This window comes from Papaver somniferum, chromosome 7 (assembly GCF_003573695.1).
Source record: "Papaver somniferum cultivar HN1 chromosome 7, ASM357369v1, whole genome shotgun sequence".
In the NCBI taxonomy this organism is placed as follows: domain Eukaryota; kingdom Viridiplantae; phylum Streptophyta; class Magnoliopsida; order Ranunculales; family Papaveraceae; genus Papaver; species Papaver somniferum.
In genome coordinates, this window is record NC_039364.1 from 152141418 (window position 1) to 152164711 (window position 23294).

At 37.2% G+C, this 23294-nt stretch overlaps 2 protein-coding genes, 1 long non-coding RNA gene and 1 pseudogene across 5 annotated transcripts; 2 read left to right on the forward strand and 2 right to left on the reverse strand.

Annotated features, from left to right (window-relative positions):
• Positions 1-4605: 4605 nt before the first annotated feature.
• On the forward strand, positions 4606-7372 carry LOC113293085 (annotated as a pseudogene).
• An 882-nt stretch (positions 7373-8254) lies between these two features.
• LOC113298776 (GABA transporter 1-like) lies at positions 8255-14622 on the reverse strand. Its single transcript, XM_026547601.1, has 5 exons — positions 14534-14622; positions 14109-14298; positions 13790-13920; positions 13443-13679; positions 8255-8591 (listed from the first exon to the last, which is right to left on the reverse strand). Exons 1-5 carry the CDS (start codon positions 14537-14539, stop codon positions 8310-8312), a joined length of 846 nt encoding a protein of 281 aa, XP_026403386.1. The 5' UTR covers positions 14540-14622; the 3' UTR covers positions 8255-8309.
• A 1399-nt stretch (positions 14623-16021) lies between these two features.
• Positions 16022-18120, forward strand: LOC113298778. The gene is made up of 2 exons (XR_003334387.1): positions 16022-16263; positions 16447-18120. It is a non-coding gene; the product is annotated as an uncharacterized LOC113298778 (long non-coding RNA).
• A 618-nt stretch (positions 18121-18738) lies between these two features.
• LOC113298777 (GABA transporter 1-like) lies at positions 18739-21279 on the reverse strand. Of its 3 annotated transcripts, none has more exons than XM_026547603.1 (3): positions 21078-21279; positions 20708-20938; positions 18739-19291 (listed from the first exon to the last, which is right to left on the reverse strand). In XM_026547603.1, exons 1-3 carry the CDS (start codon positions 21232-21234, stop codon positions 19227-19229), a joined length of 453 nt encoding a protein of 150 aa, XP_026403388.1. In that variant the 5' UTR covers positions 21235-21279; the 3' UTR covers positions 18739-19226. The 3 variants fall into 3 exon arrangements, with proteins under 3 accessions (XP_026403388.1, XP_026403389.1, XP_026403387.1); XM_026547604.1 differs by having other exon boundaries at positions 18739-19814; positions 21078-21278; XM_026547602.1 differs by having other exon boundaries at positions 18739-20938.
• Positions 21280-23294: the final 2015 nt, after the last annotated feature.

Consider the following 23294-nt stretch of genomic DNA (forward strand, 5'->3'; position numbering starts at 1 on the left):
CAAAAGATGAGTTAAATGCCAACAAAAAGGGATAAATATATACAATATTTGGCACTCATCAAAAGCCAAGAAGAAAAAGCCTCGCGTGCATGCTCCTGAAAAGTATGACTGGGCTAATGCTCGAGTCCTAGTTCAGTTTCTACAGGTATTTTAAATTTCATTCTCTTTAACTATCAACATGATTATAAAACACAAAGTTAGTAATCTCTAAATTATATTCATTTTGCTCTTTAGTTCGATATTTCCAACAAATTTGTGAATAGATTAGATGATAGTCACCTCCTTTTAGTTTCATCAGCAACTAGTTTTCCAACCTGTACATGGTCATCAAACCAACATCAGTTTAGTCATCTTTCATCTAATCAAGCTTCATCGTAAATAAATTTTGTTTTTGGTTTGGATGTATTTAATTATTATTCTTACTGTACCCAGTATTCCTGGAGTTGAGAAAGCTCTATGGAATCCATCAATGGTAACTTGTATGTGTAACAATATCCTTTGCAATTTTTATTGCCTTTCTGAATTCACTTGTTGGGGGTTTCTCTACCCTGGTCTTGTTTCCTCCATAGATGAATTATTCACAGCTTATAAGGCAGAATATATAGGTGTAGGAAGTGTGTTAGCCTCGTCAGAGTCCGTAGGTGATACTGGTGGTAGTCCTAGTCAAGAGAGTTGTAGTTCTAGTTCTACGTCACATAGAAAGAGAAGACATAAGGCCCATAGAGAAGAACGTAAAACCCAGTTATCTATAACGGAGGATGTTGACAAATCAGAGGTGGAAAGATACTTATCGGAACATATTTACTCACCAACAAAAGACAACAAAAATGGTTCGAAGTTTGATATAATGACTTGGTGGAAAAGCAATGCTGCAAGATTTGATATTCTATCACTTATAGCAAGAGATATACTTGCTATTCCCGTCTCTTCAGTTGCAAGTGAATCTGCTTTCAGTACTGGAAAGCGAATACTTGGTCATTTCCGAAGTTCTTTAAAACCCCGAACTGTGGAAGCATTGATTCTCCTACAAAACTGGTTAAGGACACCGATTGATATGGATCCATCTACATTTGGAGCTGAAGAGAAGGAGGATGACGTCTTAGAGTCAGGTACACGAATTTCCTACATTTATTCTCCTACATTTGTCAAGTCTCTGTTGTTTTCAGTTTCTTAGAATATAGTATAACTATTATATGTCGTATAAATGATGATTATAGTATAACTATTATATTTCTACTTCATGTAAGTATTATAACTATCAACTGTGACATGAATTGTTAGCTTCTTATAATTTGAAAATAGTGTCTCAGACTTGGAGTCCTTGGAATGAAGGAAAGTGGTCAGGTTATATAGTGGTCATCTTGCTAAACCTTAAGTCCCAACTTCATCAAGCCCCCATGTGGCTTCCCCGTAACACCATCAAATATGGCATGTGCACCTGAACCTGAACGGATGAAAACCTCAGTAGAAAAATCACCAAAGAACTGATGAAGTAGAATGATCACCTGAGTCCCGACTCTTAATCGAAATCATATTTATCAGAGTTTCTTACATTCTGTTACAAGATATGGAAAATACCAGCGCAAAACTAACAAGTCTCACTCAAATGTCCAGAGCTTGTCACCAACAGACAGGACTGCGAATATATCTTTGAGAGTTCTTACACCGTATAAGCTACCAGTAACTTTATACATAGTAGTCTAAATAAATACCTAAAGATATATACATTCATTATTCAAGATCGTTGTTGACATGTTGTTGGATTGGCATTCTATAGATATGGATACATCTGACTGAGTATGCAGATCCAAATCCCAGTGACTACCACCACCACTACTTCTTCACTGGAGGTCGTGGTTGTGGTGGTGAAACTGGAGGTCGTGGTCGGGGTGGTGAAAATGTTGGCGGTCGTGTTGGTGGTGTAACTGGAGGTCGTGGTGGTGGTGTAACTGGAGGTCTTGGAGGCGGTGAAACTGGAGATCGTGTTGGTGAAACTGGAGATCGTGGTGGTGGTGGTGGTATTTGTGTTTGGGGAAGAGGAAGAGGAACACCAACAGCAACACCCATATCTTCGACTCCTTCTCCTCCTTCAATTTCTGAAGTTTGTTCATCTTCTGGATCACCAAACGTGGATTGACTTGCTGGTCGTGGTGTAACTGGAGATCATGGTGCTGGTGGTGGTGTAGCTGGAGGTCATGGCGGTGGTGGTGTTTGGGGTAGAGGTACAACACCAGCAACACCCGTTTATTCGACTCCTCCTCCTTCAATTTCTGAAGTAGGTTCATCTTCTGGATCACCAAACGTAGATTTACTTGCTCAAGAAATGCAGAAAACTCTTAACTGTACAACAAGAACCAGCAGTTTCTCTTGTTAGTTTAGTTCCTGTAATTCAGTTTCATCATCTCAGACATAGCCCATTCTGTTGTACTTGATGATGTATCTGTTCCTGCAGAAAAAAAAAAACGGTTATACCCGCCACCCTACCCTACCCGACCCGCCAGAGAATGGGTTGGGTAGGATCTTACCCGTTTAATGGCGGGTAGGGTGGCGGGTGAAATTTTTCTTAACCGCCAATAAACGGGTAGGGTGACGGGTATAGGCCATATCCTACCCACCCTACCCGCTGTGCAGCCCTAGTTAGGACTTAAGACTATATTCCATTTGGCGCCAGATTTTCCACAAAATCTTAATGATAGCACTCGAATTTCGAAAGCACAAGCCTATTTCGTACATCTTGAAAAAGAAAAATAGAAAATAGAGTCCTCACCTCTTGGCTTGCTTTTGGTCTGGGTATTTTGTGGCTAATTTTATAATGTTATACTACCATAATAATTTCTTTGTTTAATAAATCGGATTAAACTTTTTTCTTTTCATACAAAAAAAGAAAGAAAGAAAAGAATAGTCTAGGCCGTCAACGGTCTTCCCGACAACTTTTAAACCGCAGTTTGCTTTGGCAGGAATTTGATTTCTCTTTATTTTTTTCACTGTTTCTAGTTTTTTTTTAATTTTTTCTAATACCTTTTAATTTATTTCTTTATTATTTTTTAGGTTGTTTTCAATTCCGTAGTAAGGAATTTAGGGTTCGAACAAATTTTCACAACATGATTTAATAAACCTGTAGCATTTAAGTGGTAATTTTTGTTTTTGTACAGAGCAGCTTACAGTTGACTGGATGTGCATCGTTAATTGTGCGCCTACTACTCACTTCATCATTCCCACACTCAATTTTCAATATTAAACTCTTGCTTAGTTGCCTGCTTGCTTAAACCCTTCCAGTGAATTAGTTTAACAAGTTCTTGACAGTATATTATTTTCGGCTGCAGCTCTATAAACATGTCTCTTTTCAATTTCTAACCTGCTTAAATGTAAAAATTTAAAATATAATCCAAAATATTATTTTTTCTCCAAATACTGATTTATATTGTTCTAGTGAATGAAAACTTATTGGATATTGTTATTTTGTTATAATTTTTATTAAATAAGATCTTTGTGATTTAATATCATAATTATGTTTTATTTTAACTGTGTGAATCCATAACTTTGTAATTTTGAAATTTCTTAAATAAAAATATTATTCCAAATTAAAATCTGTTCATAAAAATTGTCATTTTGAAAATAAAATCTTACAGAAGATTATATTTAATAAAATATTGAAGACGGATTTGTCAATATTTGAAGCAGAAAATATTACCTATGCACATGCATCCTGTGCATGAACCAGGAAATATAAGTGTTTGGTGCGTCAGAAAGTTTCCGTAACTTTCGGTTAAGTATAATTACAAAATAATATATTTCGATAATTTCGATTTACAGATAAACTTAACTTATTTGCCTTGGTAAAAGATAAATAATTTATACATTCTGATAACCAAAAAATCTTACAATCTTGGAGAATAGAGAAAATACACTTAATGAAAAAATATATACCCTTATTTTAAATTGGTAAACCTAGAATAAGGGTACATTAGTCATTTTTAAAAATAAGTTTATATTTCTTTTATAAACTAACAGGGTGTTAGTCCTCAAGGGAGTTGGGTGTAGTTTGGTTTTTTCCTGTTAGTCGTGGGGGAGTTCAAAGGAATCTCTCGAAATCTCTGTTAGTCGTGGGAGAGTTTAGAAGAGTCTCCCGAACTCCCTAGAAAACCCTGTTAGTCGTGGGGGAGTTTGAAAGAAACTCTCAAACTCCCTGTTAGTCGTTAAAATTAGAATGACAGGGAGTTGGTGTTTCTGGGGAGTTCCGGGGAGTTCTAGGGAGTTTATATTGTATTTTTCCCTCACTCCAAATCTCTCAAAAAAGTAGAGATTTCTGGAGAGTCTCTCAAACTCCTCACACTCAAAACACCAAACTCTCTTAAACTCCCCACACTCTCTTACACTCCCTCAAAATCCCAGATACTCAAAATACATTAAATTCCCCCAAACTCACTCGTGGACTAACCCGTGTAATTTCATTTCTTCTCCACTAACAAAAACCACATACCAGTAGTAAATATTGAGCAGCTTTTATGAAATTTCTCCATTTTCAGATGAAAAACAGATTTTAATCTCTGTTTCTTCTGGCGCCATTTTCAGAGTATTCTCTCATTTGAAAACTAGATATTATTCTTCCCCTTCTTCTTCCTCACTTATCCATTATAATTAATCTCTATTTATAAGATTTTTCTTTGTCAATACCTCCATATTTTTGTGTCTCTAAAAGTTCTGCATGGAAGGAAGAGAGAGCACAGTCTCAGGGTCATCACCAAATACTGAAACTGAATCACCAGTAAGTGGTGGAGGAGGATTTGTAGTACTACCACAAGTGATGGACATGGCTGTAAACATGAGTATGGAAAAAACCATGGCAAGTAACAATGGAGGAGGAGGAATGGAAAATATTTCATTGGAAAGGTAAAAAAGAGGGAGACCCAGGAAGTATAGCACAGACGGAAACATGACTAGTGCATTTTCAATCTCATCATCTTCTCCTAGTAATTTCTTTTCACCTGTTAATCTTACTCCTCCATCCGGTGCTGCAAATAATTACTCTGCTGATAAAAGGGGTAGAGGTAGACCACCTGGTTCCGGTAATCGACATGTTCTTGCTTCTTTAGGTAACCAAAATGTTTTTTATTTTATTTTATTTTTACATTTTGATTTTATTTTTAGCTTGATTTTGGTCAATGAAATATGATATTTTGTTTGTTTTTGTTGTTGCTTAGTGATTTATTCTTTGATTGGTATAATTGAGCTAGAAACAGGGCAAAGCAGAGGAAAAGAGGGGATTTTTACCCATAAAAAATAATTTACTTAATTTCTTAAAATCAAATTAAATAGTTGAAAGTTTATGATTCAGTTTTGACAAGTATTATTAATTTATTTTTTTGGTGAAGGTGAATGGGTAACTAATTCTGCTGGGGCAAACTTCACTCCACATGTGGTTAATGTCAATACAGGAGAGGTAAATCTTTTCTTGATGAAACTTACTTTTGTGTTTTAAATTTTTAATAATTAGTCTGGAAGAGGATTTTAAAGGGACCTGATCTTGTGAGTGTGTTTGTGTTTCTGTTTTAGGATGTTGCTGGAAAGATATTTGAGTTTTCACAAAAGAGTCCTCGGGCAATTTGCATTCTCTCAGCAAATGGAGCCGTTTCGAATGTTACCATTAGCCAGCCATGTACTTCTGGTGGTATGTTGACATATGAGGTAAATAATGATCAATCTCTAACTAGTCTCCTTTTTTACTCTTCTTGGGAATTCATTGAATTTATGTGCATGTACTGAGGTATCTAATACTTAAGATCTCTTAGTCTATTATTTGATTGCATCTCTAGCATGAAAGTGTGTGGAGGCTTTACTATGTAGTTTAGTTGCACAATTTAGGTAGACAAACAACATTTTGGAAGGACTTGTAATTACTTTGACCCTTATCTTACGATGCAGGGTCGTTTCGAAATACTATCTTTATGTGGGTCCTTCTCGTTCACTGATGAGGGTGTTGGATTACGTACTAGAACTGGTGGGTTGAGTGTCTCGCTGGCTGGTGCTGATGGCCGTGTTATCGGTGGAGGGGTTGCTGGTTTGTTAACCGCTGCTAGCCCCATCCAGGTAAATCGTCCTTGCTGTAACTGAATTGCAACATTTCCTACTGATAGTGATGCATCTTGAAGTATGGATTATGGGATGTGTATAGCATTCTACTATGCTTCTTAAACTATGGACTACGGATATATCTTGGGTTATAAATATTAAATGCATTGACTGCTTAATATCCTCCACAAACAAGAAGAGATATTCAGTGTGGACGATTTCCTTCATATATGGAATACCATGGAGCAATGGGAATGCTAAGTAGTGATAGGATTAGTTCACAATATGGTAGATTTACAAACAAGTTGATAAACAAACAAATGGTTACTTATATGTACAGTTCTAGCTGTGATCTGTACGTAGCACAGTACAAAATTGCGACCCCTTTTTTGGGGTTAAAACTTTACTTTACAAGAATACAACATCTCTAGATTGATGACACATCTCTCCATTGTAACCCCAAAATTTCAGTCTGACCTGTCTTGATGACGCTCCAATATTCAAGTTACTGCCATCCATGACACATGGCAGTCTAGTATGCGCCAAGCCTCCTGGCTAAATTTGGGGTATCTACAGTTATGCCATCAGATAAAGTTTGAGTTTTTGTTCTAAAAAAAGAGTTTCATCAATTCTGTACAAGACTAGACTTATGAACATACAAATGACGCATGTTCTACGTTGGAATTAAAACAAACTTTTTTTTTTCATTATACCTTGATCAATTACATATCTGAAATACTATTGCTTACTAGGTTGTGCTGGGAAGTTTTATGCAACCAATTCCAGGGGGTATTCAAAAAAGGAAGTGTCACCGCGAACCTTCCCCGTTGGCATCTAAAGTCGCAGCTTCTCCAGATGTAATTACAACTGCAAAACCCATTTCTCAAGCAGTACCGAGTGATCATCTTCATACTAACATTGCTTCACCAACTTCTACATTGCCGGAACAAAACCAAGGGGAAGTCGAAAATATTTTGACAAACAATCATAAACTTTTTAATTCCAATCCCTTGCAAAATGCTAGTAATCTGGAAAGAAGTTCTACATCCAATTCAGATGCAAAACCATCTCCTGACATTAATGTGAGCTTGGCCGATGAATTGCCATAGTAAGGTAAACAACTTAATTTTCATTTCCAGTTCTATTTCATACATTTTATCTCGTGGAACACCACCAACATTTTATGAGCTTTTATTCTGTGGCAGGGTTTGTGTCAAGATAATACAGTAAGCGAAACAGGCTACTTAGATGATATTGAGTTGGTGTACTGCATTTATGCTTCCACTGCTTATATACTGACGGGAATGGGGTTATGTTGTGTTGTTGTTATATGTCTTGTGGTTTTCATTTGCATAGTTTTTTTTTTTTTCTGTTTTTTCAGAGAGAAGAGTTTTATAGTTGGATCTTTTAACCGCATATCAAAAATCTTCTTGCTCCAAGGCTTTTCTTGTTGTAGCCGTAGGGTTAGAAAGCTTATGTTTCTAGGGTCCCCAACTGTTTTCAGCAGAAAACAAATACTTTTTATTTTCTTTGTAGTGTTTTAGTCGCAGTTTTCTTTTCCAGAGTGCCTAGATTATTAGGTCACTAGAGATGTTTTGGAGCTCAATGAGTACATTTATAAATTTGAATTTTAAACAACCATTGGTGGCTTCAGAAGGACTTAACAATTTGAGTTTTATAAGGCTGATTACAAGTATGTGGACTATGTTTCCGAAAATGTCGCCTGCGGAGAATACTTATGGATGGCGGACTCATACTCAGCATTTCTGGTAGCTCAGGTGTGCAGACCTTAGTTGTTTCTTTTTGTTCAAAACGGCGTCTGCAATGCACCAGGTGACAAGGAAATGTTTCATATCTGTAGATTCTATGTTGTACTCTATGAGCTTGACTCCGCTCTTTGAAACAGCAAGATCTCCTTACTTTGAGCAAATAAGATTATGCATCATCTTTACGAAATATCGGACACAGGTTTTGACATTGTGGGCTAAACATCCCACAGACTTAAGATTACAATGATTTTCATTGAACTCAGAATCATCTTCCCGAAACGAAGGATGCGTGCATGTAGATTGATCCTATAAATACAAAAACAAAAAACTGCAAATTACAGGATTATGTTTCAGACTAGAAAAGAGCTATAAGTTATACATTGGCAAACAAACGATAAGTCTTGGCGTCAAGAATTATCTGTCGAATTGCTGCTACAGCTGCTATAACTGCTAGTATCGAGAACACGACAGCTACTGTGGGTTTAACCAAAACACGGATCCTCTTTTAGACGGCCTAAATGTCAAATTGAAGAAAATGACCGGCAATGTGAAGTCAAGAGGCATGAACCCAAATGCTCCAATCAAAGCATTAATATCTCCAAAGAATGGAAGCATTGCAGCAATTGTCACTGCTAGGGCTACTGACAGTGTTCGAGAAATCAACCTTGGGATTACATTTCTTGCTGAGAGTTCAGCGCATTTTGCGTCAGAAAAATTGCGCTCTAGCAATTCGTTCGTGGGTTGCAAGTAAACCTGCAATTAAGAAAATTAATTGTGCATATTGAGTTTTGAGTTATTAGCACCAAAGACCAAAGTACTCTAAACATAATGACAACTGCAAGATGAAACTTAGCTTATATAAAGACAACTCTCTTTATTGATGTTTAGAAAATCTCTCAAAACTAAACACAAGCTCTAATCTTGCTCATATGATCAACCACAACTTTGGTGATCATATATATATAGAACTATGAATTCCTTTTCCTAGTCCTATTACCTTATTACATGTCTTTCCTTTTCTTAGAACTAAATGACTTCTAATTCCCTTAGGATTACATCAATTTCCTAATCTTGTCCTAACCAGCTTGTTAGTGACTTATATGTTGAAGTTTAACCAACATTCTCCCCGTTAAGCTTCAACCTTACCCGTGACATATCTTGTACTCCAATCAGTTGTCTCATTTCTTCAAACTTGATCCGAGCTAATGCCTTTGTCAATATATCTGCTTTCTGCTCAGTTCCTGGTATGTGTTCAACGTTGATGATCTCCTTCTCGATACATTCTCGTATGAAATGATACCTTTTGTGAATGTGTTTCGTCTTCCCATGAAACACTGGATTTTTAGTGAGTGCAATTGCAGACTTATTATCAATCTTGATGAGAACTTTTTCAGGTTCTCTTCCTTTGATTTCACCCAACAGTTCTTGAAGCCATATTGATTGTTTAGCTGCTTCTGTTGCGGCCATGAACTCAGCTTCACAGGATGAGATGGCTACAGTGTCTTGCTTCTGTGAACACTATGTAATAGGTGCTTCTCCTAGATAAAATATATGACCAGTTGTACTTTTTCCATCATCTTGGTCAATATTATGACTGTTGTCACTATACCCAACAATTCCTTTTGATCCTCCTCGACCATACTTCAATCCACAGCTGATTGTTCCTCTTAGATATCTTAATATCTGCTTTATTACATCACCATGAGACTTGCGTGTACTCTGCATATAATGGCTTGCTACTCCCACAGAGAAAGCCAAGTCTGGTCTTGTGTGTAACAAGTATCTAAGGCATCCAACATTTCTTCTATAACTCGTTGAATCAATCTCTGCTTCTTCTTGTGCCTTTGAAACTTTAAGTCCAAACTCCATTGGTATCTTAGTTGGATTACAAGTTTCAAGTCCTGCTTCTTTCAGAATTCTCCTTGCATAAGCTTCTTGTTTAATCTGAATCCCATCTATTCCTTGATGGACTTCTATGCCAAGGTAATAAGTGAGTTTTCCGAGGTCTGACATCTCAAACTTTGATGACATTTCTCTCTTGAACTCATTGATCACCTTAAGGGAGTTGCCAGTCAAAAATAGATCATCTACATAGACTGCAATCACAAGAAGCGGTCCCTTTTCTTCTCTTCTGTATACTGATGTTTCTTTAGAGCACTTAACAAATCTGATTTCTCTTAAGATTTGATCTAACTTTGTATTCCAGGATCGAGGAGCTTGTCTTAGACCATATAGAGCTTTTGATAACTTATAAACCTTATGCTCTTGTCCTTTTACTTCAAAACCTTCTGGTTGTTCAACATACACATCTTCTCGCAATTCACCATGTAAGAATGCTGTCTTAACGTCTAAGTGGTGAATTTACCATGAGTTTGATGCTGCCTCTGCAATTAATAAGCGTATTTTTTCAATTATAGCAACTGGTGCAAAAACTTCATCAAAATCTATGCCTGATTCTTGAACGTATCCCTTAGCTACAAGTCCTTGCTTTGTATTGTTGACAGTACCATCAGCATTCCGTTTTATTTTGAAGATCCACTTAAGACCAATCACTTTTACCCCACCTGGCTTATCAACTAGAAACCAAGTCTTGTTTCTGTTGATTGAAATAATTTCTTCTCTACATGCTTGTGTCCATTTAGTCGAGACCTTTGCTTCCTGAAAATTCCTTGGTTCATCATTAACAGAAAGTAGCATAATCTCACATTCTTCTGCAGCTTGAAGAACATAATCCTCCAGATACTGTGGCTTTTGTATCTGTCTTGTTGATTTTCGCAGTGGAATGGGTTGAGTTATTTCATCGATCTCTTCTTCTTCTTCTTCTTCTTCTTCGTTATTCTCAGTGTTTTCATTATTCTCTTCTTCTTCTTGATTAACATCATTGTTTCCATTGGTATTGATGATTATGGGTCCTTCGCCTTCATCAATTACTTGACCCCATCTCATGTGAAACATTCCTGGATCCCTACTTGGTCCATCATTAGTTTCTTTCCAGTTCCAGTTTGCTTTTTCATCGAATACCACATCTCGACTCACTATCACACTCTTTTCGTTGTTGGATTGAATAATCTGTAAGCTTTGGATCCAGGCTCAATTCCTAGATTCACAAGAGTCTGAGATCGATCATCCAGTTTCTTAAGAGTTGCAGAATCAACTTTTGCGTATGCTTTGCAACCAAACACTCTTAAATGATCTATGTTTGGTTTTCTCTTTCGCAAACTTTCATATGGAGTCATGTCTTTCAGAGCTTTCGTAGGTATCCTGTTTATTAGGTATGTGGAGTGTCGTACACTTCTCCCCCAGATAATTAGGTACCTGCATAGCCTTTAAAGAACTTCTTGTCATCTCCATTAGAGTCCTGTTTCTCCTCTCCACCACTCCGTTTTGTTGTGGTGTATATGGTGTGTGAGTTGCCTTTTGATTCCATTTGACTCACAGAACTTGTTGAACTCTAAGGAAGTGAACTCTCCTCCTCTATCAGTTCTAAGCATTTTGACTTCCTCTTTTAACTCTTTTTCTATCAGATTTCTGAAAGCTTTGAATCTGTCAAATGCTTCACTCTTTTCTTTCATAAGAATAGACCACATATATTTTGAGAAGTCATCTATAGTAACAAATATGTATTTGTTATTTGCAAGGGTTTGTGGTGTAATAGGACCACATAAATCAGCATGAAGAAGCTCTAATGGCTTTGAGGCTCTAAATGTTGTTGCTTTTGGGAAACCTTGACGAGTTTGTTTCCCAACTAAACATGATTCACAGATTTTTGCTTCATCATTTATCTGTGGTAGTCCTCGAACCTTGTTCTGAGACATTGCCTTTAAAGTTCTAAAGCTTATGTGTCCTAACCTTGCGTGCCACTTCCATGTCTGATCCTCCAGTCTCATATTCAGACATAATGGCCTTCCAATCATGAGACTTATCTTGTAGAGTCTATTCTGTGAGCGTGAGACTCTAACTAAAAGTCTTCCACTTGGGTCATGAACTGTTAGATAATCTTGTCGCATTCTAACATCACATCCAAATTCTGTAGCTTGTCCTAAACTTAGAATGTTGCTTTGTAAGTTTGGGATGAAGTAGATGTTTGTGACAAGCTTCTGTTCTCCGGTCTTGCTCTGAAATAGAATTGATCCTTTCCCTTCAATTTTTACAGAAGATCCATCCCCAAACTTCACTTGTCCTTTGATTTTCTCATTGAGTTCAGAAAAATAGTGTCTCTTACCAGTCATGTGATTGCTGGCTCCATTATCTAAATACCAGATTCCTTCTTCTCCATCCTTTGATTCATAGTTCTTTGGTATTAGTTTCCCTTCGTTTAAGAATACAACTTCGTGCATGAGAAGAGCTGTATCTGCTTCCCTTGTTTCATTCTTGTTTGTTTCTTCCATCTTTTGTATTCTTTCAGGGCATACAGAGGAGAAGTGTCCTGGTTTATCACATCTGTAACAAATAATGTTTGATCTATCCTTCTTTTCTTTCCCTTGGTTTTGATCATTCTGACTTGTTGTTCTATCTTGTGAGTTAAACCTTCCTCCCCTTCCTTGGCCTCTGTTTCCTCTACCACCTCTTCCACGACCTCTTCCTCTTGTCGCAGAGTTTTGTTGGTAAGAGTTTGTGTACAAGAGTTTTCCTTGAGTTTCTCCATTGTTTTCTTCATCAAAGATTCTCTCTTCATATGCTTTCAATCTTCCAATTATATCTTCATATTTAGTCTTCTTTAAATCTAAGACTTGTTCGAGAGAAGCTATGATATGAATATACTTGGATCTTGGTAAACTATTGAGAAACTTCTTTACCAGTTTATCTTCATCAATGGATTGTCCAAGTGACGCAGCTTTTGAGGCTATCTCTGATATCTTTCCTGCAAAGCTATCAATAGTATCAGTTTCTTTCATCTTCATTCTTTCAAATTCAGACATTAAGGTTTGCAGACGGGCTTCTTTAACTCGATCAGCTCCGAGATTACGTGCCTTTATTGCATCCCAAATTTTCTTTGAAGTTTCCTGTTCACCAACTTGTAGAACAAGACATTCTGGTATTGCTTGAAAGAGTAATCCAATGGCAACATTGTTTTTGTCTGGGTCCAATGTACCAGGATCAATTGTTTCCCAAACTTTGTAGATTTTCATCAGTACCTTCATTCTCATGTCCCATACTGTGTAGTTTGTGGCGTTGAGGATTGGAACTTGTATTGATGGTGGTGTGAACTGTTTTGCACCCACAATGGTGGTTTCGTTTTCCATGGCTCAGAAACAAGCTCAGATGCCAATTAAGGGCAACTGCAAGATGAAACTTAGGTTATATAAAGACAACTCTGTTTATTGATGTTTAGAAAATCTCTCAAAACTAAACACAAGCTCTAATCTTGTTCATATGATCAATCACAACTTTGGTGATCATATATATAGAACTATGAATTCCTTTTCCTAATCCTATTACCTTATTACATGTCTTTCCTTTTCTTAGAACTAGATGACTTCTAATTCCCTTAGGATTACATCAATTTCCTAATCTTGTCCTAACCAGCTTGTTAGTGACTTATATGTTGAAGTTTAACCAACAAAACATATATGGAGCAGATATTGTTAAAACTAGGATTCTCACCACACTAACTGCTGATAGTTGTAAAAGTATGAAGACATTGGTCATCAAGAGGAACCGCTTCGGGACCAAAGAATTTCCTTTGTCATCTTTGAAGTTATTAATGATGATTCCACCTGCATTATTCCCGAACGCCCAATAGCCTGAGATGCCAACGCTAAAGAACGTAACAACTACCACAGTGTAACATACTGACAACCCTTTAAACATTTTCCCTTTTACTGGGGGCGCTAAAGTTGCCTGTAAAATATTTCAGCCGTTTTAGAATAGGTTCAAGAATACAACTAAACTCAACCTTGTCGCAAAAAACGATTACTGTTTAGCGGCAGATATGAACGAAGGACCCAAACCTGAATCTCAGGGATAATTCCATTCCCAAAGGTTGTAGCAATAATGGCAATGGCAGTAAACACACCAAACAACCTATTGACGGAATCACCCTTTAAACTGTAGTCCTTGGGAGGTGCCTTTGAAGAACTTCCTATGAACGCACAAAATAATTTTTGTTATTATAATCATGCAATCACATCTGCTAAACTACTGAGTCTTAGAACATGGTTATGGCATATGCATCGCAAATAGCAATATGGTGAAGTAGCTCGGTGTTTATATATACCTGAAAATTAAACTTAAATTCACAATAATGGTAAATGTGTTTAGGTTGCTTACCAACATAGATAGAACCAGCCGTGGCACAGGTGCTGTAAGCAAGACAAAGCAGCAAAGAAATGAGGTTGATGTGCCTCAAAGAATGAAAAGATGGGATTTGTGCCAATATCAGAAGTAGACCTCCGAATATCATCACAAAGTGGTATAACTTCATGGCCTCATTTACTGGGTCTGATAACAAGTAAATTGTCTGCAACAAAAGTAACAGACAAAAAGATAGCTCATTTTTTTTGCATGATAGCTCAGGTTTCATCTTTGTAACCAAGATAGGAGTGCAATCTATCCAGAGTGTCGTCTCTATTCAGCCGGAAATTTGTCTACATTGAGTTCTCTCCTTCACCTGAATGAGACTTTGGAGGAGAGTGACCACTTCGGAGGAGTGGCTCTACCCTCTGCTCTAATAAAAAGATGAAAAGTGCACTGACCTTCATACACTGTCCTCCAAGAAGACTAGAACCGACGACCGCACCATAACAGACTAACAACTGAATTGGACCTACGTAATATCGAGCCCATCTTGGACCTGCCTAACCATTTTAAATCACAGTGGTTAAAAATTGGCGTTTTGGCTTAGTTTAGAAAGCAGCTCTTCTCAAACATAACCCATTATCTGCTAACTTGGAGTGTCCAATGGATCTCAAATCAACACAGATTTTAAAGTGCATAATTATGGAAAGAAATTTCAAACAAATCAATTCACCAGTTTGTAGACAATCCAGTATGCACCTGACATTTGAATATCATGTTAAACAATCAACGAAGGATTAAGATTCTTAACACGCGTGCTAGTTAATCCATCCATTAGCTACCTAACCAGTTGGATCAAATAGACTAGTCAATCCGTAACACTGGAGTGTGCATGATTAACAGTTATTGTAGGTTGACAGGGGCCAGACACTTTCCCGCGTCTCACATTAAATACTGGACCCCACCACCAGAAATTATAGGGGCTCAATTGTAATTGTGAGACAAGAGAAGATGGACGGTGCAATTTCCCGGTCAATCTATCATTTTTGCATAAGTAATCCACGGAAATGCTAACTACACTGCAGACCAAGCCTCTCACGGTTACATTTCAATCTTCATGACAAAAACCTCCAGTCTAAGTTATTGTTACTATCTATTGGGGAAAACCGTTATGTATTAAATTCAGACGTCTATAGGGAAGGGTAATTATGTGGCCGACGCTGTTGCAAAATGCAAATGTCGAGCTGATTCGGCGACAACAAAAGACCCTACTGCTGGACCAGAAATATGGTTACTACTTGTATTGTAATTTGTAAATGACTGCCCTCCAGAGGACACCCCTCGTGTAACTCGTGTTCTTTAAATTAATAACTTCTATTTTTTATGTGTCAATTCTTCTAGTTTTTTTTTTTAGTTGCGAATAATTCAGAAGTCTAAAGTTCTAAACTACACTGTGCATTTTCATATGACTCTTTTCTCGAAGTTGGTTTAGTAACCCGAAGCATTTTGGTATCCTGTACCAGTGTTAGATGCAAATTCCTGATTGACATCTTCTACTTGTCCGATGAAAAAAGATTATGGGAAACGTATAAAACAGTCCTGCTATTAGGACCCGGTTTGTAAAATGATCCTACTCTTACAATTCATTAACAAAAGAGTCATAGTTCCGTTAAAATGAGTGTTAACTTGCTGGGACCCACTGAGTCAGACTTAAAGGCAGTCGTCCATTTATAAATATGTCCCTAACCTAACCACACAGGATTAGATACCGTAGATCTGGCTAGTATTAATTTAGAGAATAACTTATACGGCCAGGATAAGTTACATCTTGCACCCTAGATCGTGCGATTGAGGAAACTCGAGGAAATACAGACGGTTAGAATTGGTCAAAGCAAGAATAACTTAGGGTTTTCATTTCCCTTTTCATTTTTCGACTTCATCTTCATCTCTGCCTATCCCTTTCTAAACCTCTGCAAAAATGGCGATTCAGTGAATATCGAGAGAAGAAGACAGATTTCGAGTGGGTTTTCATCGCAAACATATTATGAATTGATTATGTATGGTTTGTATGGTTTTTATCCATATATAGTGGTATTTTGTGAAGATTTTCAAGCACGGAAGATAACTGGTTTGCAAATACGGTGGTTTTCCTGAAAGATATTGTCTCTATGTACGCGAACATCATGAGGTTGGTAATCACATGCTTATTCAGTTTGATTTCAGAAACCCTAATTCGATGTTTTAGGTTTTGTTTCATAAACCCTAAAAAGTGAAATTTTTCATAGACAATTTCGTAATCCCTAATTACAATCAATTAGGTATTTTATCTGTTACTAATTTGTGTATTGAATTTGATTATGTGTCCGTGTAGGAAATATGTGAAGAACCTAGTAAGAAGTTTTAGGGTTGAAGAATGTGATACATTCTCTATAACCTGTTTTTCATCTTGAAACCCAGAAGAAATTAGAGATGAGTTTTTCTCATTTGAAGATTTAAAAGGGGTTATGTGGAGTTGGAGTTCGAGAAGCTACAAAAATTGTTGGTAATTTGAGTTTGTGATGAATTTAGGGTTCTTCATGAGATGTTGCTGATTTATGGGGAATTCATGTATTACAGGGAAGATTGAGAATCTGGTGGTGTTAGTGAATTCAGATGAAGGGAGATGGGCTTAGAAGCTACAAGAATCAGGGAAAGAGAATAATAATGGTTGTTGAGCTGAGTTTGCAGTTGAGCAGGTGCAGTGGCTATGAGTTGGAAGCTGAGGTCAAGACCAAAAATGGTTGTGAGTTGAGCTGGATGTGGATGTCGGTGATTGAAGTCAACAGTACCTGGTGTTTATAGGTTGATGTTGATGCTGCCAGTAACGGTGCAGTAGCAACAGATGCAATTGCAGGAGATGGAGTTGAGGTGTGGACTGAAGTGATGAATGGAAGAGAGAAAAGGACTGCAACAGATGGATGAGTATGAAGACTATATGTATGCTTAGGATTTGGAGCTGTAAGCTAATGGGTTGAAGGAATTGAATTGCAACGGTAAAGTTCAAATGTTGAGATTTAGAAGACAACGCTAATGCTGCCAATGATGGAGACTCAGGTGCAGGTGCAGTGCTGAGAAATGAGGAAGTTGGTTTGAGTAAGAGATGTTGGTTCCAACTGGTTCCAATGCGTTTGATGATGGTTGTGAGCTAATGGAGTCTACTAGTGGATGCAGCGAGAGATTGTTGATCTGGCAGAGAAGATGGTGCTGATGAGTGGGTAAGAACTGATGGTGTTGATGAGTTCGTGCTGCAGAGAATGGAAGATTGCGGTTGCAACTGTTGTAGTGCAGTATTGTGGAGTTGACGGAATGGTTATATGTGGTGGTTCCTGGGATGGAGGATATTTGTAGTGGAGATGGTTATTGCAGCTTAAAGCATTGCATGAGTTGAGCTGAAGCTGGTGCTAGTATGTAAAGATGGTTCATGTGTTGTAGTTGAGGACAAGAACAAGGTCTGTATTGCAGTGGTGATGGTTGTAGCTGAGTGACGTCTTAATGCAGCCAAGCTTGATGTTGTTATGAGATGGAAGTGCTATTTTAGTGAGCTGCACGATGAAAGCAAATGGCTCAGGCCTTGGCAATTAGACCAGTCAGCCTGAGCTAGTCTGCCAGATTCTGGTTACAAAATTGTTGCCACGTCAGCAACATGAACCACGCCAGCGAGATGTCCACCACGTCAGTGATGGGTTAACTGTGGTTAATATTTGCTTGAGTTAAGAGCGAGGGTATTTTGGGAACAACTAATCCCGCCTTTTAAAAAAAACTGTTATGTCGGATCAAGTAGGATCAATTTATAACCAATTTACAAAAATAGGATCATTTTATACCGGAATTACAAAAAATATGATCATTTTATAAATGACCCAAAGATCATTCACAGGACAGCAAGATTTTGAACAGAAATGTGAATCTTCTGGCAGTAGGATCCCGTAACCATAAGGATGTGAAGGTAGGTAAAAAAGATATGTATCCTAAAAGATTGCATAATTTAGACACATTTGGGTAACGTGTTAATATTGAAGTCCAACTTTACGTCTAAAAAATCATGTCAATATTTCCGTCTCCAAAAACTAATAAAACAAAAGAGTCTGTCCGAAATTAGGTGCGTAAGATTTACGTGCCTATCCTTCCATCCACCCACCAAACCAAGCCAGACTTCTATTTCTATATATTTTGGTACCCCACGTTATTCATTTTCACCACCATGATCAACATTCAGAAATGCGAGCAGGGGTCCTATGATCCTATCCCTAACCTATCAATGTCAAATAGGCACCATTATTTCTTGGGGCTTTTTAATAAAGTAGCCATATTTTGGTAATCTATTTCAAAAAATGGCCGTTTTTCTGAATGTTTTTATAAACTGGCCGACATTGACATTTTCCATCCCGTTTTTTTTCAGAAATGGGTAACGGCTGTTAAATGCATACGTGTCAGTTAACCTCCTTAATAAAAGACATTTTACTCCTCTTATGAGCTAACCCGACCTAGTCAAAATCATACCAAGAGACTGAGTTACTACCTAGTTAACCATGACCAGTTCATCTTCTTCTTCACAAAACTGTAACGTGTTCTCCTCCAAATTGAACCCAATAAAAATCATCATCAAGAATCATAATCGACCAAATACACAAATTAACCCATAATGAAATTAAATAGATTCATCAATACAAAATCAGCATGAAAAACATTACAATCTCGGTATGTGAAATTAACAAGATAAAAAAAAATCAAACCAAAAAAATCTCAAGTGTTATTCTCCATTAATTGAATCACTGAAAAACTCAAAATTGGAGCATTTTCATACTTGCCCACCAGAACTACTCCATTTCTCCTCAACCAAGACCCATTCAAACAAGCCATCCTCCTACTCTCCTTCTCAACTTAACTGAAATCGAAGCTAACTATAGCACAGATGTCATTTCAGTTTCAAGAAGATCTCCCAATCTTCTTCTTCTTGTAATTTACGTCATCACAACATCTTCATTTCAGCTTGTATTCATCTTACTCTTGATTGCCAGCTGCACCAACCCATTAGTGTTCACCATCTCTCCCATTTGTTTCATGACTTACTTCTTTGAACCCTTGCTGGAAACTGCATAATCAGGACAGCACTCAACTTCCAATAAGTTCACAGCTCACCCTCTTAGCTCGTTCCTTCCATCTCTCTATGTCATTCTCTACAAGCAACATTAGAAACAAATAAAACTCATTGATCTATGTATTCTGTTGAACCTGGAAGACCTGCAACAGCTTCATGATCACAACAATCTATGCACAATTGCAAAATGATCTAACAACTGCAGTCACTTCTCATTTTCTCCCTGTAACAACCACCAATTACAATTGCACCTGCAATTTCATTTCAGCTGCAAAATGATCTAACAACAACACCATTTGAGCCATCATCTCAGATCAAAATCACCTATAACTTTAGCTCAAGTCAAGCAACTTATCATAGACTGGTTATTTCTTGGTTAGCAACTATCCATTTTATATCCTTGCCAGTGACTACCAACACCTTCTCATCATTATCTAAAGCTACAACAACAACATTACAGTATCCGCTAGCAACTTCACCACCAGAACCTTAACCATTATACAGCTGCACACACCTGAAATCCAACTCCAACATTTAATTCCTCACCAACTCCATTCCTGCAACTTAAGATTGTCTCCTCCAACATAGCACGTCCATTGAACCTAACAATTACATATATGCATCATAAGAAGAATTCAACTTCATCTATAGTATGAACCCTAATTCCTTGTGAAATCAAAATTTAACCTCATGCAACCATTTTCACTCCAATCAGAACCAAACCCAATCATTAATTGTGATTCAATTAGCTCAATTTCATATAAAACAACAAATCAATTACAAAACCCCGAATTTAACTTACCTAGTTTTATGAGTTGAATCAATACTCGAATAAATACCATCACCAATTTCGTTTTCTAATTCTATTCGGAATTCTTTAGGAAACCCTAACTTTTGTTTTCCTCTGAATTAAACCCGCTTTGTACCTCATCTCCACAAAATCAAAACCCCTCTCTAAAACCCTAATATTCACTAGATATCTTCTTTAACATATATGTATTGAACAGTCCAGTTTCATCATCTTCTTTAATATTCAGTTGCAATCAATTTTCAGCAGAAAAGAAGGATGAAGGAGAAGAACGGAGAAAAAAATCGAGAGAGAAAAAGAGACAGGAAGAAATGGGAAAAGATAACACCAACCTGTCTCTTATTTGGGTAAGGCTATGGTGGTAATTTTATAGGGCGAGTTGGACTTTGTCAACACCTCTGACTAAATTGGTGGGTCCAAGTGTTATACTTAACAGAAATGTCAGTTTATAAAGGATTTAATTTGTGTGGCCGGTTTATTTAATATTGGTTTGAAGCAGGACACTTTATTAATTTGCCCTATTTCTTATTCATAATGGCACCATTATGATCACGCCATCTTTCGTCTTTAATAGCATCGAACCACTCAAATCATACTAACATTTTGACCACTATACCACAAAAGTCGACATGAAAAGAAAAAATATCCTAAAACCAACCCAAAACCGGGAAGAATATATGTAAATACCTAAAATATCTCGTGCCATGTCTCTGAATCGCAAATGACGCCTTCCTAACTCAGCATGATGCTCTAAAACAAGTGAGATGAGGTTGTACGAATAAAACGTTACAACACCTCCGATGGTTAGACATATGATTCCAGCTACCCAACCAAGTGAAGCGAAGGCGAATGGAAGGCTGAGCAGCGGTGGTGCCACTATTGATGTTGTAAGGTGATACCCAGTGTGTATCCATGAACCTGAAGATAGTACAATTAAAACACCATAACAAAATCAACAACGAAAATGGCTAGCTCTTTAATGCTTAATCCTTTGAAAAAAGTAAGTTTAAGGAGGTTGCGTAGTGGTGTTGTAATGAATATTTAATATGTCTTTTACCTTTAGATTTGAGAACAAATAGAGCACCAGCATCAAGTTCCTTAGCATCATCGGTTTGATGATGATCGTGATGACCATGATCTGCTTGGGCATGTTGATCATTGGAATCCCTTGCATGAACTGACGTGGAACTTGATGCCGTCCCAGCAGTGCCCATTTCTCCCTCTCTCTCTAGTCAGCTAGTTTCTTCTGTAATGTGTGGTCTATAGTCTATACCTTAAATAGAGAAAAGAAGCAAAGATGTACACGTTTGGGATTTGGAATTACGGTCATCATTTCACTTTTCATCACTGACTTCATTGATCGACCCATATCTCATTCCCAATAATCAGCTCCTTTAGATTTTGGTCCCACTTTACCTAATTTTCAGCATTTCAACAGTCCGCTTTATGTTTTTCCGTTTGAATGTTTATCGATTTTGGATCTTCTTACTGCCGCACGTTAACTAAGTTCATTTATTTTGATCTTGAAGGGAGATCGATCATATTTATTACAGAGGAGAAGAAATAGAGAAGACTGCTGCTGGAAGTTAAATCCGAGAATGTATACAACAAATGCAGAAAAATATCGTGTCCGAACTGAATATGTTGAATATATACAAATGCACGAAAATAGCGTGTCCGGGCTGAGTACTGCTCCACAGTGTGGCTAATATTTCTATTTTATATTTTTTCACAACATATATGCTCTTTGTTGTATCAGTTGCAGTATATCTGTCTAATATCCGGCAATACAAAGAAACACATCTCCAATGTTGCATCAATTTTTCGATGCAACACCATGTTGCATCAAGCTTTTCAATGCAACACTACTATGTTGCGTAATAACCTAAGAAAAAGACTCTTACAAATAGTGCTAATGGCAAGGTAAGAGAACTACATGAATAATAATGAAGAGACCAACAAATTGTTCATACCACAACTTGCTGGTGATGAAAAATGTATTTCTCAAATAAAATAAAATATGTGGTAAACATGATTAAATTAGCCACGCCAATCTACAATTATCTTGATCCACGTGGCCGTATTAGGAATCATTGGATATCATTTTAGATGATGTAATATTGACCGTTAAATTATATGCATCCTACACCGTCCACATGTAACGTTGTGAGCCATTCATTGAAGAACCTATAGACATGCCATATAGCGTGGCAACATGTGATATTTTGCCACACCAATTTACAATTACCTTCATCCACGTGGCTGTATTAGGAATCATTGGATCTCGTTTAAGATGATAAAATATTGACCGTTCAGATGTAACGTTGACCGTCCACATGTAACGTTGGGAGCCGTTCATCGGAGAACCTACAGATATGCCATATAACGTGGCTTTATATGATATTTAGCCACGCCAATTTATATCTGCTTAATGTGTCTTTATGTTATGTTTAGCCACGCCAATTAATCTGGAAGAGTGTGTATTACGCATGTGACGCCTCTAAGCCGTTCAGATATAACGCATCTAAACCATCCCCTGGCACTATCCAAATTCTCTTATACTTTATAAATTGTGGTTAAATCTGAAATTCATATATGCCAAAAATTCATATTATTATTAATAACACAGTAAAAAATGTTGAGCTTTGGTCTAAGAGTTTGCAAAAAAAAATATTAAAGAGCATTTATCCAAAAATCATCAGTTTTTCTTCAACTTTTTTGATGGCGGTGTCTCAGCATGCAATGGATCAAGTTGTGACATTCTCGACGCGCCAAACCTTGTCTTCTTATGTTTCCCATCTGAAAGTTGGCATGCCTTCTGCACAGTTGGTGCATATAACCTTCTCTGCGCCTTTTTAGTCTTCTGAGAAAGCTTTTCAGAGGCGGCATGCATGACTCCCCGAATGTGGATTGACTGCTAGGTGCTCCTCATTCAATTTATCACTGTCCAACTTCTTCTCAAAATCTAAAACTGGTTCTGGTTGCTTATGAGGTTTTCCATGCTGTGGAGTTTCCTGCAACAAGAGATTAAATGTATATATATATATATATATATATATATATATATATATATATATATATATATATATATATTTTAAATCCAAGGCGAATTCATCTGTCATGTGAATTCTCAACAAGAGACAGACAAAAGTCATTTTTCCAATAATGTAATAAAGCCAACTTCACTGAAAGCCGCGCCATTTTTCACAGCTGACGCCCATAATAAAATCCGTAAACAAATATCAATTTTCTAATTTACATCGGCATTCATGTT

Coding starts and splice junctions, on each gene's coding strand:
- LOC113298777 (XM_026547602.1), bottom strand. CDS start 21,234: ATGGGCACTGCTGGGACGGCATCAAGTTCCACGTCAGTTCATGCAAGG. Junction 20,939..21,077: donor ATTTGTTCTCAAATCTAAAG/GTAAAAGACATA, acceptor TACTATCTTCAG/GTTCATGGATACACACTGGG.
- LOC113298776 (XM_026547601.1), bottom strand. Junction 13,921..14,108: donor GGCTGGTTCTATCTATGTTG/GTAAGCAACCTA, acceptor GTGCGTTCATAG/GAAGTTCTTCAAAGGCACCT. Junction 13,680..13,789: donor GAATTATCCCTGAGATTCAG/GTTTGGGTCCTT, acceptor AATATTTTACAG/GCAACTTTAGCGCCCCCAGT.